We start from the raw sequence: 16,948 nt of genomic DNA on the forward strand, positions 1-16,948 counted from the left end.
ATCAATTCAACAGTCAACTCCATTGAAAGTACAGGAATAGACTGGAAGTAGAAACCTTAAGAGGTTATTCAGGCCTTTGAACATGTTTGAGATCATGGTAGTTTGCATTCTATCTCCATTTGTCCACCTTGGCTCTACATCCCCTGACTACCCTGGTCTAGCAAAAATTTGTATTTAAAATGGGCACCTGTACAACAGCACCCTCTGTGGGGACTGTGCACTTTAAAATGCACATTTATATTTGGGAGAACTACATATACTAGTAAAATCTCCAAAATAAATGTCATCATCCTCTTTGGCAAATACTTCACACACACTCCTTATGCTCATGCAGGAGGTTTTTGGATTAGAATATTTTTTGTTTATAAAAGTAGTAGTCACAGAGAATTCTGCAGAATGTTTACATAGGATACATAGTATTAATCTCGAAACTATTTTGTAACTATTTCACACCAGAAGTCCTAAATCTCATTCATTTTACCTAAATAATATATTTGAATCTTACTCAAGGAAATAAACAGGAAATCAGAACACACAACAGATTCAAAGTGAAGGATTTTTCTATTATTCTTATGAGAGGATACTAAATACAACTGCATGTGGAGGATAGTGGGTCCTGTGGGGATCACTATTTGTTGGGAAGTCATCAATGTCATAGAATCATACAGCACAGAAACAGACTCTTCAGTCCAACACATCCACGCTGACCAGACATCCCAGTCCCATTTGCAGCATTTGGCCCATATCCCTCGAAACCCTTTCTGTTCATGAACCCATCCAGATGCCTTTTAAATGTACTAATTGTACCAGCCTCCACCACTTCCTCTGACAGCTTGTTCCATACATGCACCACCACCTGCGTGAAAGTGTTACCCCTCGGGTCCTTTGTAAATCTTTCCCCTCTCACCTTAACCACTGCCTTCTAGTTTTGGAGTCCCCCACCCTGGGGAAAAGACCTTAGCTATTCACCCTATCCATGCCCCTCATGATTTTATAGACTTCTATAGGGTTACCCTTCAGCCTCTGATGCTCCAGGGAAAATAGCCCCAGCTTATTCAGCCTCTCCCTATAACTCAAACCCTCCAGTCTTAGCAACATTCTTGCAAATCTTTTCTGCACCCTCTCAAGACTAACAACATCCTTCCTATTGAAGAGCAACAGAATTGTACGCAGTATTCTAAAAGTGGCCTCACCAACATCCTTTACAGCCGCAACATGAAAACATGATTGCAGCTATTTTAAAAATTATGCTAGCTTACAGATTCCAAATCAAAGGAATACTACATTGAAAGCAGATTGCAATTTGAAAATGCACGTTTATACTTGGGAGAACTACATATACTAGTAAAATCTCCCAAATAAATGTCATTATCCTCTCTGGCAAATATTTCATTCACACTCCTTATGCTCATGCAGGAGGTTTTCGGATTAGAATACTTTTTTGTCTATAAAAGTAATAGTCAGAGAATTCTGCAGAATGTTTATATAAAATACATAATATTAATCTTGAAACTATTTTGTAACCATTTTTAGAATATATTTTTATGAAACGTCTGTCCAACTCAGCAATTTATTTTAATTATAGTAACCATCTTATGGTTCATCATTTTGTAAGACAATATATTTTAAAGGGGGAAGGGTAGAGAGTTTAGGGATGGAATTCTAGAGCTTGGCATTTAACAGCTATAGGCCAGCCGCCGATGGCGAAGTGAAAGAAATAAAGCAGGTATAAAAGGCTTTAGTTGGAGGAACAGAGGTCTTAGAAGGTAATGGAGATAGATGAGATTATAGAGTGGGAAGAGGTGAGGTCACAGAAGGAAATGAACACAGGGATAATAACTGTGTGAACAGGAGTTAATGTAAATTATTGAGCACAGAATAGTTGATGAATAAACTGCCATGGCTGCCTGGCTCTTGACATTCAGGAGGACCATCCAAAAGAATCTTGAAAATTCCTGAACTTTTCAAAATAGAGCATCAGTTACTACTGATGTGTACTTGTGAGTTGCTGATTCAGAGATTCCGCAAAGGTTTCAGTGGACCCTAGCACAAGCTACTTGCAAGCAAGTTCAGGGCCACGTTGACTTTCAAGGCAACCAGCATGAGACTATCTTCAGTCTGTGCAATAACAGGTGCTCACCCAATAACTAACGTATGTACGACACAGCCCGAGGTACTTTCTGCATTGTCTGTCAGTTGAATGTAGTTGTAGAACCTCCAGTAGATTCTGTTTCTAGCCAAGTCTCATCATTGCCTTGGCACCTGATTTTCTGGATCTTGTGCCTCTGCAGTCTGTTCAGATGTCTGTGCCTGATGTTGCTGCTTCTGTATCTTTCTGGATGGTTCCTCCTTAGCTGCACAATGGGCAGTAGAAGGGCAAATTTTTCTGTGCCATAGTAGTCTCAGCTTCAGGAGATGATGTGCTGATTCATTTCTTTCAGATTTGGCCTCCAAACCTGCTCAATTGTGCCTCTACAAAGCTCTTGACCAAGCATCTGTCCTGCCAACATCCTCTTCATCCAGCACGCCCATCATAGCGAGACCCATCTTCAGGAAAGCAAAGAACAACTCTATGCAGCAAAATATTTGTGTGCAAGGATTCATTACTTTTTACCTGGGTTACTTAAAGCATGTCCATGCACCATCCAGACATGACAGCCAGCTTCTCTTCAGCAAGGCAGGAACACAACTATTATCACCTTGCCTAGCCATGATAAACCTGCCATCCCATTTCCCCAAAACCTATCCCTTGTCCACCATGAGCTTCTAGCCAGGTAGCTAGAGGTTCACTCCCAGAAACTGTTGCCCTCTGCCACCTGGGCATGTTAAGAGTGGCATTTCTCTCCTTTCCTCCATGGCTTCATGAACCAACAGCATTCTGGGACACCCAACTGCCCGTGAAACACACTGCTATGCAATCAATTCAAATGACTCAGGACTCAGATGGATATCTACCTTTCCCCAGACAATGTCTCACCTATTTCTCCACTTATCTCCATTCATTGTTCTTCCTTTTCCCACTTATTCTACTGCCCAAGGCCAATTTTGCTTCCCTGGCCCCCAGAGATACAAGCAGCCTCTTCCCTATGCCTCTTTTGCTCTACTTGGAGAAGTACACTGCAACTTATCATTCACATTGATTGAAACTGTATCCCAAAAGGATAAAGCAGGTAAAAATTACTCTGACATCCTGGAGCAAGTTAAGCACACCAGATCTCATACATACTGTTACGGATCCATTGTCAGTGTGCAGACTTAAGAGCATCTGCAACCACTTCAAAATGACCTCAGGAGCCTAGGTAAATCGAGGCAAGAACACGGCCTTTTTTTTGGGAACTGGACTGATTTATTGTGTTTTGACACATTCTTGTAGATCTTTAACACCTTCGCCATCGGGTCAAATTATCTAAAGGTGCTGGGTTTCTAGTTGGAGCGGTCGGGCTTGCACTAAAACTTGGTAGGAGCATATTGTCAAGGTGAGGTAGAAACTGGGCAGATGGGAGCACCACTCCCTCTCCATTGAGGGTAAAAACCTGGTACTCTCGGTGCTGTTGCATGTGGTGTAGTTCTGGCCTACCCCCGAGCCTGCGCCACTGCAGTCACCCAAGCTATTTTCCACTTTATTTGGAGCTCATTGGTGGACTGTGTCCACAGGGATACAATGCACAAAACTCTGGATAAGTGGAAGGGGGAAGGAGAGGATGACATACCCAATGCCGCTCACATCATGATGGCCACCTCTGAGTGTGGCTGTGTCAAGCTGTGAGTAGACCCTGGGTTCACAAACACCAAGTGTCACTATGTACTGAGGTTTTACCTGTCCCTGGTGTTAAGAAGGATGGGCCTGTCTTCAATGTTGTAGAACACTCCCAAGTAGTTGGACTGTTTCATAATACTAGTCTAACGTGAAAACATTTGCAAAGAAAAATATCTTTGGCCACAAGTCTATCAGGCAGTGGTCAGCACATAGCATCATTTGACATCCTGACGAAAAAGGAGAGGGTTGATTGTTTCGAATTGTTCCTCATTGCCAGAATTTTCCAACAAGCATCACATCATAGCTTAGCTCGTGGTTAGGAGGGCACTACCCGTCAAATCCACTCTCCCCGCCACAACACACTGCTCTCATAGCAACTGCAGTGGGGAGGAGACTGTCACACATTTCCTTCTGGAACGTGCCTTTGCAAAGAAGTTCTGAGGAGAGGTGCAATGGTTTTTGTTGAGGTTTGTCCCTAGTAGTTCCATGACATGGGACTCTGTGCTCGACTATGTGTTCCCTGGGACACACACCAAGACAAACACTGACTGTGTATGGAATATCATCAATTCGGTGAAAGACACTTTTTGGTCTGCCCAAAATTTGTGGTTTTCCAGTTGACCTTGACTATATGTTGCAGGCTGAGGCATTCCAAGGTCCAGGAATACATGCTGAGTGATGCATTAAAGCTTGGTGCAATTGCCATCAAGGCACAATGGGGAACAGACCACCATTGAAGGTCTTTCTGCCAAAGTACAATGAGGGTCTTATTCAATTATCAGAGCCTCTATTTGCCTCAAAATGTATGTAAATAGTGTCTTGCATGAGTAGGAAATGCTTTGGTTTTGCAACTGCAAAGAGTGTCAAATTGCAATGTTTGTTTTGCTTTATATGCACGGTGGCACAATGGTTAGCACTGCTACCTCACAGTGCCAGGGACCCGGGTTCCATTCCAGCCTTGGTTGACTGTGTGGGTTTCCACCCGGTTGCTCCGGTTTCCTCCCACAGTCCACAAACATGCAGGCTAGGTAGATTAACCATGGTTAATGTAGAATTGTGGGGATAGGGTGGGTTGCTGTTCGGGGGGTTGGTGCAGACTTAATAGGCTGAACAGCCTCTATCTGCACTGTAGAGATTCTATCAGATCTAATCTAGCTTATTGGGTATGGACACATTCTTGTATTCTTATTAACAATTTTTCTCTTTCAACACTTGTAAATTGTGATTTTATAATAATAAAACATCTCACGGCATTTCACAGCAGCACTATATAAACAATGCAGAACTCCAAGTCACATGAAAAGATATTAGGATAAAACTTCAAAAGTTTTGTCGAAGAAGTAGGTTTTAAAGCAGGAAAGCAAGGTAGAGTGGCATGGAAGGAAAAGGAATTTGTAAGGGAATTATTGGAGTTGAGAGCCTCAGCAGCTGAATGCGCTGCCACCAATTCTGAAATGATTAAAATCAGGAATATCCAATAGGCTAGAAACAAAGAAGCAGATATCTTGCAGCATTGGGGGAGATTACAGAGAGAGCGAGAAGGTGTACCCAGGTTGGACGGGGATTCAAAATGAAGGATGAACATTTTAAAATTGAAATGTTTAACATAGAACACAAGGCTAAGTTCAGTGCAGCTACACTACAGGGTCTGATCAGAATGCTGTCCGACTCAAATGTATAAGTGTTCAAAAATTAGTAACTCTTCTCTCTGTTAAAAACATGTTCAAATTTGTGAGGTTTTATCATTTTTAATTTATCAGACTTTGCTTGAGATTTCCTTTCTTCGCTATTTTAAAGAAGGCAATTTTATTGCTTATTTCAAATTGGCTGAAGCCTCCACTAAAACAGCGGTGAAAGCAATATTATGTGAACATATTAAGCTATCATTTGCTAATATCACCAATTGTAATTTCTAGGCTTTTAAGTTAGCACCATTTAGAGTTAACAATCAAATCTAAATACTTGCATTAAACAAAGAGTATAAATCAGGATTTTTAAAAACATGACAGAATCATTTAACAGCTGTTACATCTCTCAAAAATATTACTATAATTATAGCAAATTGCCAGCTAACTATGCAGATTCTATCACTGATAAGATTCACATATCCATATAAATCTCTGCAGATCATCAGACAGCACAACACAATTTTGTACTAATCTTAATAAATCAATGTGAACAGGCATAACTATAAAATACAATCTAATAAAAAAAATTATGATGTATGAATATTGACCAGTGACATAATTATGAAGCCCAGAACAAAAAATTCTATTATTTCCCATTATTATTGGTGTCTCTCAACATTGAAATGCTGATGTTTAACTGAATTTAAAACTGACATACATATGAACATTCTAGTTAGGAGCAGATTTTCCCCCACCCCAAAAACCTTCTTCGCCATTTAGTAAGATCCAATTGTAACCTAAGCTCCCCATGCCTGCATATATCCAATAACCTTTCACCCCCTTCCTTATCAACAATGTATCGAACTCTGCCTTAAAAATATTTCAAGATTCACTTCCACCATATTTTGAGAAAGAAAATTCCAGAGACCCATGATCCTGAATAAGAACAAAACTCTCCTGATTTCAGTTTAAAACAATCATTTATTTTTAATAACTAGATAAGGCCTAATTCTAGATTGTCCCACAGATTGAAAGCATCTGTTCCATCTTCATGTTAGAATAAATACTTTTTCACATAGATTTGCTGGAATTATATAATACTTTACTTCAAGTGCTAAATCAATTATTGCACTCAAAAATACTGATTTGTTATTTAAAGTAGAGCTTGGGGGAAGAAAATCAGCCTCCAAAATAAATTTGGCACATGAGACTATTACCATTTTTATACTTATTATTTATGAATCCGTTGATATTAGAGTTTTGCCCAAAGTTACTGCTCCTTGAAATAGAACAGAACAATAGTATTTGAGGATGAAAAGAGACATCAAACAGATCAAGTTTTAAATGACAGAAAAGGCGATTATATAACTGTGTACAGCAACATATATCAACAGAAAAACAGCAGTCCACAAGCATGATATTTAATTTCTGAGTTTTAAAGACACACAGCAGAAACATGCTGCTTTGAGAGATTCTCTTACTTCAATTTCAATTGATAATCCTACTTCCCAGGCGTAAAGGCCGCATTAAATAAAAAACAGGAGGTTTTATGAATAGTCTTATGATTTGTTCCATGTCATTTCATTGTAGGAACACAGAATTAGTGCATTTTGCAACTTGCAACACCATATAATGCTAATACGATGGATCTGGGACCTAACTCCTTTGGTTAACAAATGTCTATCAAGCTTAGATTCAAAATGATTAAGCACCAAATACTATTTGCAAAAGAGTTCAGAATTCTATTAAATTGTGTGTGTAAAAGTCTATCCTAACTCCACTCCTTAAAGGTTTACTTCTACTTTTTCAGCTGTGTTCTCCTTCCTGGATGCCTCAATCAATAGAAACAGTTTACCTTCATTCATTCTATTAGTTCCCCTTAATAATTTGATGACTCTGGACATAGCAGCAGTTCCAACAGGAAGGAAGTTAACAAATAAATCATGCAGTTGGCACAAAGAATCGCTACAAGCAGAGGATCAAGAAGATGAAGGCGATCAGTGCGTGCATGCATTCAAAAAGAGAAAATAGAGACAAAAAAAGGAACACAGAGAATTCTTGTGAGAAGCAGCAGCAAATTACTCTCAGAAGAGGTCAGATTTTCTGCTTGGCAGTAATGGAAACAGAAGCTCTTCATGGCAATATGTAAGCTGTGTAAAAAAAAAAGTCTAAAGTTTAGAAAGCTGTGTGAATAACTTGGATATGTTAATGAGCTGATATTTTCCCAGAAAAAGTCAAACCATGAATACAAACATTATCGATTGATTAGCTATAAAGGAACACTACACTATTAGAACTATTGTGACTTGAGCGAGGTTCATGATTCATAGAGGTTTGCCTTGTTCATGATAACTGCATCTACAAAACACAAAGGTGAAAATTGGTGGCAAATAGGTGGCAAATAGGATTTATGACGTGCTATGTGAATGAAGTTCCACAGAAAGTGGAATGGTGTAACTATATAGTGCCACATTTGTGCAATGTGTGTTGCAAATGTTTGTGGTTGCGTTAAGTGTATCTTTCTTGACGAATTCAATTTAAAGTGAAATTTATTTCTTATTTGGAAAATTGTCTGTTAATTCATATATGTTTTATGTTGATTCTGATTCTTGTTAAATTACAAGTTACAAGAACAAATTTTGTTGGTAATTTCTTTGGGGGTCATTTGATAAATTTGACTATTTTGGTTACGGGTTGTCTATGGAGATCATAATATTTAGAAAACTTCATATATAATATATTAATGTATTCATTCAACAGAGAAAGGAGGCAGAATCATCTTCTGTCCCTCTTTCTGTGGGAATCACAAAGAATCCAGTGAGTTTTTGGAAAAGCCAGTCCTCCCTCTTCTTGTATGTCAACCACCTAACCATCTTTTTCTTTATCGCAGACCTCAGGTCATTCTACAGTTATACTTCCTCTGCCATCAGTGCATTTTACTCAAATGTTTCTCCAGTTTCTACCTTATCAGTGATGGAAGTGTTGCATCAAAACTTTAAACTTGTTTACCCTCTCCAGAGATGCTGCTTCATCTGATGAGTTTTCTGAATGTTCAGCTGATGTTATCTTCTTGATTCAGCAAAGTGCTGGACAATTTACTATAATAATGATCAGTATCTGAGAAGCAACTATTCTGGAATGCCCTTGGAAATATCAACACCAGGTTCACAGGACAAGTACAGTATATAAAGCAACTGTAAGGAACATCAAACAATTAAATCTCGGTTACTTAACATTATTTTTTGTTGTCAAAATCCTTTGGGACTTAAATTTATTGTGCAACAGTCAAAATATATCAAACATATGCATGAATAGTGACTTGATGGATTATCATATTGACACACTGTGCCAAAGTGATTCTTCATACCAGATAACCTATGTTCCTATGCCATGCCAATCAGTGGCTAATTTATAGCATTCCCTGAGAGACCAAGTAACAGAATATTTCAATCAGTGAACAAGGAGACATAAAGCAAAAAGAAGAAAATAAGTTGCAGAGTAAAAGTCAGGAAACAAGGAAAGTTCTTAGAAGGCCGAGGGTACATGCACAAAACCACAATTCAGTTTTCTAAATGCAGCAACACTTCCTACTCAGAATGGAGTAACTATCATTGCCACTTAATTCAAGAATGTTACTGCTACAGTAAAAAATTCTCAAACATTATTTGTACACATTGTAAATTACTTGCAAAGACTTCGTCTGGAAGTTATTTGTTGCAAATCCATAGCCAAATTCTAAAATAATTAGAAGTTTCAACATGTTATTATACAGAAAAGAATCGCTACCAAAAAAAAACATTTAAAAACACACCACAGCAATTTTCATTCAAATGCATTCTAAAACTTCAAAAGATGCAGCATTATTAATCCTTCCTTAAGATTTCCAAAGTACCTGTTTCAGGTCATGTATGATATTCTCCTGATCTTTATTCGCTGTCATAAGCTTTTTATTCAATCTTGCTGCTTCATCCACTATAACACAAAACAGTTTTCTAAAAATCACTTTAAATAAAAGGTTTGAGCTACATGATCTAAAAGGAAGTCTCCATTTTTAAGTATAATTTTGTGTCAATACTTCACCTATAAATATACTATTTTCATCACATATGTTAATTACATATTTATACAAGCTTAGTAAAATGATATTCTATTGCAAAACAATCTAAATTGAGTCTAGGAAAAATACAGTTTGATTATACTAACCCACTCTCCATCCTGATCTAAATAATTTTAAAACATCCCCTGCAGAAAATTCAGAGACTTGTGTTCATGACAGAAAATATTCTCTTCTTCTTGAGTTTCATGCTTGAAAGCTGGAAAGATGATTATTTGTTGCAACATGGATAATTGCTGTGATCTGTTGATGGGCATGGTGTGAAGGCAGGCCCCCAGTCAGCCTTGCCTGGAATCAGGACTGAACCCTATGTTTTTTGGTGTTAATTTGAATGCTATGCTGGCTTTCTAGCCAAAAGAGTTAACCCCTCATCCTCCCCACACTTCCATTTTATCTTATTAATTTGAAATATAAGCCTCGAGTTGTTACAAGTGCCAGCATCATTGCTTGGTCTTTAGGTGAGACAGGAGATACAGGGCTGAATTTTACCAGAAACTGGTGGTGTGAATTTTTATGAGTCTCATGGAGGTTTTCTCTCAGTGAGTCCTGGCGGGTTTTTTCACATTTTTTTCCACAACTCATCAGATTTGCTATGCTCCACGTGTATGATTTACCACTCTGCCCACCTTCCCTCTCATCAGAGATGGAAAGACTCGACACTACTGGGAGCTCTTGGCACCGGTGATGTTTTAAAGGCCAGATATGTGCCTGGTAATAGCTTCCATCTAGCAGAGGTTCAGTCTTTCCCTTTTGCTCAATGTAGCCTAAACTTCCTCATTGTTCAATATGGGACCATCACATACTGGAAAGCCTTCAAAAAGGCCGAGTGTGTTCATTTTTATTCAGCAATACCAAAGCAAAGAAAACAAAAAAGATTGCATTTGTTTCTGGGAATGTTTGCCTTTTGAGCAGCAACAAATTTACAAGCAAGGAGTGTTCACTCCAACTAGCTCACTTCTGTTAGAACCACATATCAATTAAGTCCTGGCTGGATTGCTGTAGCTGAAAGTGTAGAGTTCTATCAACGCAAGTGGTGATGTTCCTCCTGCTCAAAGTCCTTATCCTCCTCCTAGGAAGACAGCTGCCACTCTCCCAGTTCTTTGGCATCCATCACATCTTCTTTTCACCTGTTACAGCTGTGCAGAGCGCAGAATGTAAGGATTACATGACACACTTTAGCCTGAAGAGTATTGCCAGGCCACCGCCCCCAGACAGATCCAAGCATCAGAATCCCAACATCAGCATATCTAACATATGCTTCAACGTGGCCCTAGTTGACAAATGGGCAACAGTGAATCTATGTCTGTTCTTTGACAGGAGGTTGCAAAATGGAGCGATTAGCCATGGTTGTCTTCCAGTAACCATGACTGTATGGCATCAGCCATGGCATCAGCCCATGTCTGTTTAGGATTGTCATCCATACAGTAGCACATGGAAGACTCTGACAGAAGGGTCATGGAATGCCTCTACATGGACATTTGACCAAGGAGACCAGAGTCACATAAATGCAGCACAATTCGTGTAACACAAATGCAGTGGGAGCTTGCAAATGCTACGTGAATACTGATGTCCCACACATCATCCAAGAAAGGCAGCACTGCACATAAGAGCATGTTGGTAATTACTTACAGTTAAAGATGACAGGAATTTAGTTTCATGCCCTTATGCAGCGTATGGGATCTTCATTATTTTAATGAAGAGGTCCATGGGCGACACTTTCAAAGTCGTTTGTGATTACTTCTGCTTCTGAGATATTCTGTTTCATCAGTACTGAGTTTCCACAGTTTCTCGCCCAAACCTTTCATTTAGATGTTCACCTGTCTTATGGTCTTAAACATTACCACCTGACCACTGGTGATTCAGCAGAATACTCCAGATATATTTAGAGAGTTACAGAGTCATACCCTTGGCCCAACTAGTCTACACTGACCAGACATTCCAATCTGACCTAGTCCCATTTGCCAGCAGTTGGCCCATACCTCTCTAAACTCTTCCTATTCATATATTTATCTAATTGTCTTTTAAATGTTGTAACTACATCTGCATTCACTGCTTCCTCTGGCAGTTCATTCCACACATGAACAACTTTCTGGGTAAAAACGTTGCCCCTCACATCCTTTTTAAAATTTCCTCCTCTCACCTTATATACATTCCCCCCAGTTTAGAACTCCCCCACCCTAGGGAAAAGGCCCTTCCTATTCACCTTATCTATGCCCCTCATGATTTTATAAACCTATATAAGGTCACCCCTCAACCTCCTACGCTCCAGTGAAAAAAATCCCAGCCTATCCAGCCTATTTTTATAATACAAACTCTCCGTTCCTGGCTACATGGTGGTAAATCTTTTCTGTACCCTCTCCAATTTAATAATATCCTTCCTATAGCAGGGCGACCAGTACTACACACAATATTTCAGAACAGATCTCACCAATGTTCTGCATAACTTCAACATGGTATCCCGACTCCTTTGCTCAAAGGTCTGAGCAATGAAGGCAAGCGTGCTAAATACTTTCTTAAACAACTTGTCTACCTGTGACGCAAATTTCAAAGAATTATGTACCTGAACCCCTAAGTCTCTCTGTTCTACAACACTACCCAGAGCCCTACCATTAATTGTATAAGTCCTGCCCTTATTTGTTTTACCAAAATGCAATACCTCGCATTTATCCAAATTAAACTCTACCTGTCACTCCTCAGCCCATTGACCTAATTGATCAAGATCTCTTTGTAATCGTAGATAACATAGAGCCATAGAGATATACAGCACAGAAACAGACACTTCGGTCCAACTCATCTATGCCAACCAGATTTCCTAAGTAAATCTAGTCCCATTTGCCAGCATTTAGCCCATATCCTCTAAACCCTTCCTTTGCATATACCCATCCAGATGCCTTTTAAATGTTGTAATTGTACTAACTTCTAACACTTCCTCTGGCAGCTCATTCCATACACGTATCACCATCTGTGTGAAAAGGTTGCCCCTGAGGTCCTTTTTAAATAGCTGAGACCCCAGCACTGATCCTTGTCGCACTCCACTATTTGCTGACATAAAAATGCCTCGTTTATGCCCATTCTTTGCTTCCTGGCCATTAATCCATCCTCAATCCATGCTAATATATCACCAGCAATTCCATAAGCCCTTATCTTAGCTACTAACCTTTTTAGTGGCAAGTTATCAAATGTCTTTTGAAAAATCAGGGACACAACATCTACTAATTCCCCTTTATCTAACTTTCTAGTCACATATTCAAAGAATGCTAATAAATTTGTCAAACAAGATTTTCTTCAGTAAAATCATGTTCAGTTGTTCAAATTGTACTGTGCTTTTCTAAGTGTATTGTTAGTGACAAATGATGTTAGGCTAACTGGGTCATAGCTCACTGTTTTCTTCTTGCCTCCATTCTTAAAAAGCAGTTTAATTCTTGCTAACTTTCAACCTAATGGATCTGTTCCTGAATCTAACAAGTTCTGGAAAATCATAGCTACATTCACCATCGCTATAGCTATCTCTTTTATAACCCTTAGATGGAGATCATTTAGGTCCTGGGGATTTGTCAGATTTCAGTCCCTTAAGGTTCTCCAATACTTTATCTCTGCTGATAGTAACTTCTTTAATTTCCTCACTCTTTTTGAGCTTAGGATTACTGTCCAAACATTTTCTTTTCATTCACCCAACATGGGCATCACTGGCTAGGCCAGTATTTAGTATCTTTTTCTAATTGGCCTGGATAAGGTGGTAGCAAGTTACTTTGTTGAACCATTGCTAAGAGGCTAGGTACACCGACAGTGCCATTAGGAAGTTAGTTCCACAATTTTGGCCCACTGATACTGAAGGAATGGTGATATATTTCCAAGTCATGATGGCATGTGACTTCAAAGGGAATTTTCAGGTGGTGGCATTCCCATGCATCTGCTGCCCTTGTCCTTCTAGCTAGTAGTGGTCAGGGGTTTGGAAGGTGCTGTGGTGAGTCGCTGCAGAGCATCTTGTAGATGGCACACTCTGCTGCCACAGTGCGTCAGTGGTGGTGGCAGTATAAGCTGAGGGTGGTTGATGATACTTCGAGATTGTGTTACAGCTGCATTCATCTGGGCAAGTGGAAAATATACAACCATACTCCTGACTTGTGCTTTGTACACAGTGGACTGGCTTTTAGAATCAGGTGGTGTGTTACTCACCACAGAATTACTAACAATGTGACCTGCTGTTGTAGCCACAATTATATATGGCTAATTCAGTTACTTTCTAGTCAATGGTAACCCCCAAGATGCTGACAAAGATGTTTTCAGCAGTGGTAATGCCCATTTAATGCAAAGGGCAGATGGTTAGGTTCTCCCTTGGTGGATTATCTGAGGAGTCAGGGATGGTAGTTATGCAATCATGAAACATTATCATCACTTATCTTATGACCTTAACAATGATGAAGCAACTGAAGGTGGTTGGTCCAGGAGTCTACCCGGCAACGTGTGCAGTGATGCTCCATGATTGAGATGATTGATCAGCAATAACCACAACCATCTTCCTTTTGCTAGGTTTGACTCAATGCAACAGAGAGTTTATCCCTGATGCCATGCTGGGTCACATGCTGCCTTGATGTCAAATGCAGTCACTCCCAACTCACCATTTGAGTTCAGCTCTGTTGTTCATGTTTGCACCAATGCTGTAATGAGCTAATGAGCTGATTGGCCTTGGTGGAACCCAAACTGAGCATCCATGAGCAGGTCATTGCTGAGGAAGTCTTACGAAATAGCATGGTCAACGAAAGCAACGATCACTTAGGTGATGGGTGAAAGTAGCCTGATGGGGCAGTAAGTGGGCCCAGTTGGATTTGTCCTCCGTTCTGTGGAAAGCACATAGCTGAACAATTTTACACATTGTACTGTTATCTAAGGTTTTAGACTAGATTTGTAGCTCGGGTTATGGATGTTGTGGTTGGTTGGCTCGTTGATCCGCAGACGTTTCATTACCCTGCTGGGTAACATCATTTGTGCAGCCTCCAATGAAGCTTCATCGGAGGCTGCACTGATGATGTTACCCAGCAGGGTAATGAAACGTTTGGAGAACAACGAATCAGCTCGGTGAGCCAACCAACCATAACACTGTACTGTTGTGGCTGTATTGGAACAGCTTGTTTCTGGTAATTATAGAATACACGTTTTAAGTAATGTTCCATGACAGGAATGCTGTCACGCCCATGCATCTTTCTAACATCCAGTGCTTTCGGTGGCTTCTTGGATACTCTGTGGTCTGAATCAAATTGGCTGAAGACTGGCATCTGTGCTACTGGCGATCTCAGAAAGAGGCTCGGATCCATTAACCACTTAGCATTTCAGGCTGAAGATGGTTCGAAATGTTTCTGCCTGGTCCCCTGCACAAATGTGCTGGGCTCATCATTAAGGATTAATATACTTGTGCAGCCTGCTCTTTCTGCTGATTGTCTAATTGTCCACCCACCATTCATGGCAGGACTGCAGGCATCAGATCTGAACTGTTGGTTGTGGGATCACTCGATGCTTTTATTTCTTTATTTTTCAAATTTATTTCTATGAGCTGTAATGCTGGACTTTTGTTTCTTTATTTTTATAATTTTTTTTCCCGAAGAAATTTGTGCTTAAGGATCTGTACCTAGGACCTAAGATGGTGCCATAAGTGGCAACTTGTAAATTTTTCACTATACTCATTTTGAGTACATGTGACAATAAAGCTAATTCTTATTCTACCCATCACACGCTGCTTATGCTATTTGGCATACAAATAATCCAGTGCTGTAGCTTCACAAAGTTGTCACCTCATTTTTAGGTATGTCTGGTACTGCTCTTGGACACCTCTCCTGCACTCATCTTTCAATCAGGGTTTATCCTCTGTCTTGATGATAATGATGGAGTGGGGAATAACCCAGGCTGCGAGGTTATAGTTTGTGGTTGATATGTTTCTGCTGCCGATGCACCATGTCATTTCATAGTAGATAAACTTTGAGTTTGAAACGCATCTTCCATTCTGAAGAGATACATAAAATATTTGTTCAATGCCTCTTGTTCACTGATGTGTTTTTGACAGTGCATGCTAATGTGGCCAAACCTCCAAGTGGAGAATAATGTTAATTCTCTTTGATGTTGTAATGGAAAAAAAATGGAAATAATTTAACTTCCATTTAACACACTGTGCATCATCAGAAATTTCACCCTCAAATGTTCCAGATTAGCTGAATTGCCTTTTCTCATTGCCAACTCCTACATTCTAACTGACCTTGAAAAGTGGCATTTTATTTTTATTTCACTAATTGAGTTACGATCTTGGTTTGCAAATTCTACTGACCATTCTGTTCTAGTTTCTCATGAGCCTGCTTGACCAACCCACACTGGCGACTTATAGCTGCAAAACGTTTCTCCACTTCACTCAGTTGACTGAGCTGATTATCCTTAGCAACAGTCTGCAACTGTACCTTTTGTTCCTGAATAACAAGGGTGAAAAATATACAAAAATATTGTTTCTAATTCATTATAAAAATAATACAGATATTTCATTTAAGTAGAAGTGTTACTAAGCTGAGCTTGGATAGGGTCATATCTTAGAGGCCTTTGAAAGCAGCAACTCATCTTTGTGCAGAGAGGATAGTTGGTTCAAAACTTAGCAAAAAGTTTCCAAATATTAAGGTAAAGATGGGGCAATGTTTTCATTGAATCACAAATGATTACAGCACAGGAGGAGGCCATTCATCTCATTGACTCCATGCTGTTTCTCTGCAGCAGTAATTTAGTTAGGCCCACATCCAAGTACTTTCCCAGTAGCACTGATTTTTTCTCTCTCCATCAAGTACATATCCAGTTCCTTTCTGAAATCCTTGATGGGGTTTGCTCTACCATCCTTTCAGGCAGCTTATCCTAACCAGTTGCATGATGGAAGAGGGCAATCTTAGCATTGTGGAAAGAAAATAGTACACATCAACTACCATGTCAAAATTTCACACTACTTCACTTATTCTCAGTTAACAGCTGATAGTTATGAGGTTAGGTGCATTGGGAGCTAAAGGAAATAGTTTTAGCTTTGCCTACTTCAGGATGGAGGAAATTCTAGTCTTCTCAAAACTTATTGCTGGATAGACTATAGTGAGACAACAGCCTGGGGAAAAAAGAGGAAGGATAAAGTTCAGCATCATCTGCAAACATACAGAACCTGGCTCATCTGTACGATCATTATGGATTTCAGTACACTGTTCTTTACTTGCCTTTGCATATTACAAATTTGGCCGCATTTTTCTCATCGGTTGTCAGCATTGCTGACAAGGCCAATAGCTGTTACTCATTCCTATATGCCCTTCTAAGTAAAGCTGGTGCTGAGCCTTCTTTTTGAACCAGTGCAGTCTAACTGGTGTTGGTACATACTCCAATATTGCAAACTTTTGCAATTGCATATAGATCTTTTAAAATGATAAAGCATCATAACGAGCCTCA

The 16,948-nt window shown here is 39.5% G+C and overlaps 1 protein-coding gene across 1 annotated transcript in view; it reads right to left on the reverse strand.

Moving 5' to 3' along the window:
* Positions 1–16,948, reverse strand: part of LOC109912819 (coiled-coil domain-containing protein 73) — a 120,588-nt gene that overhangs the window by 57,256 nt on the left and 46,384 nt on the right. The window contains exons 8-9 of the mRNA XM_048607353.1: positions 15,813–15,948; positions 9,278–9,357 (exon numbers count right to left, since the gene is read on the reverse strand). Of these exons, the coding sequence (XP_048463310.1) occupies positions 9,278–9,357; positions 15,813–15,948 (216 nt within the window). The remainder of the gene's footprint in view (positions 1–9,277; positions 9,358–15,812; positions 15,949–16,948) is intronic.

Source organism: Rhincodon typus, chromosome 17 (genome assembly GCF_021869965.1).
Source record: "Rhincodon typus isolate 14 chromosome 17, sRhiTyp1.1, whole genome shotgun sequence".
NCBI lineage: Eukaryota > Metazoa > Chordata > Chondrichthyes > Orectolobiformes > Rhincodontidae > Rhincodon > Rhincodon typus.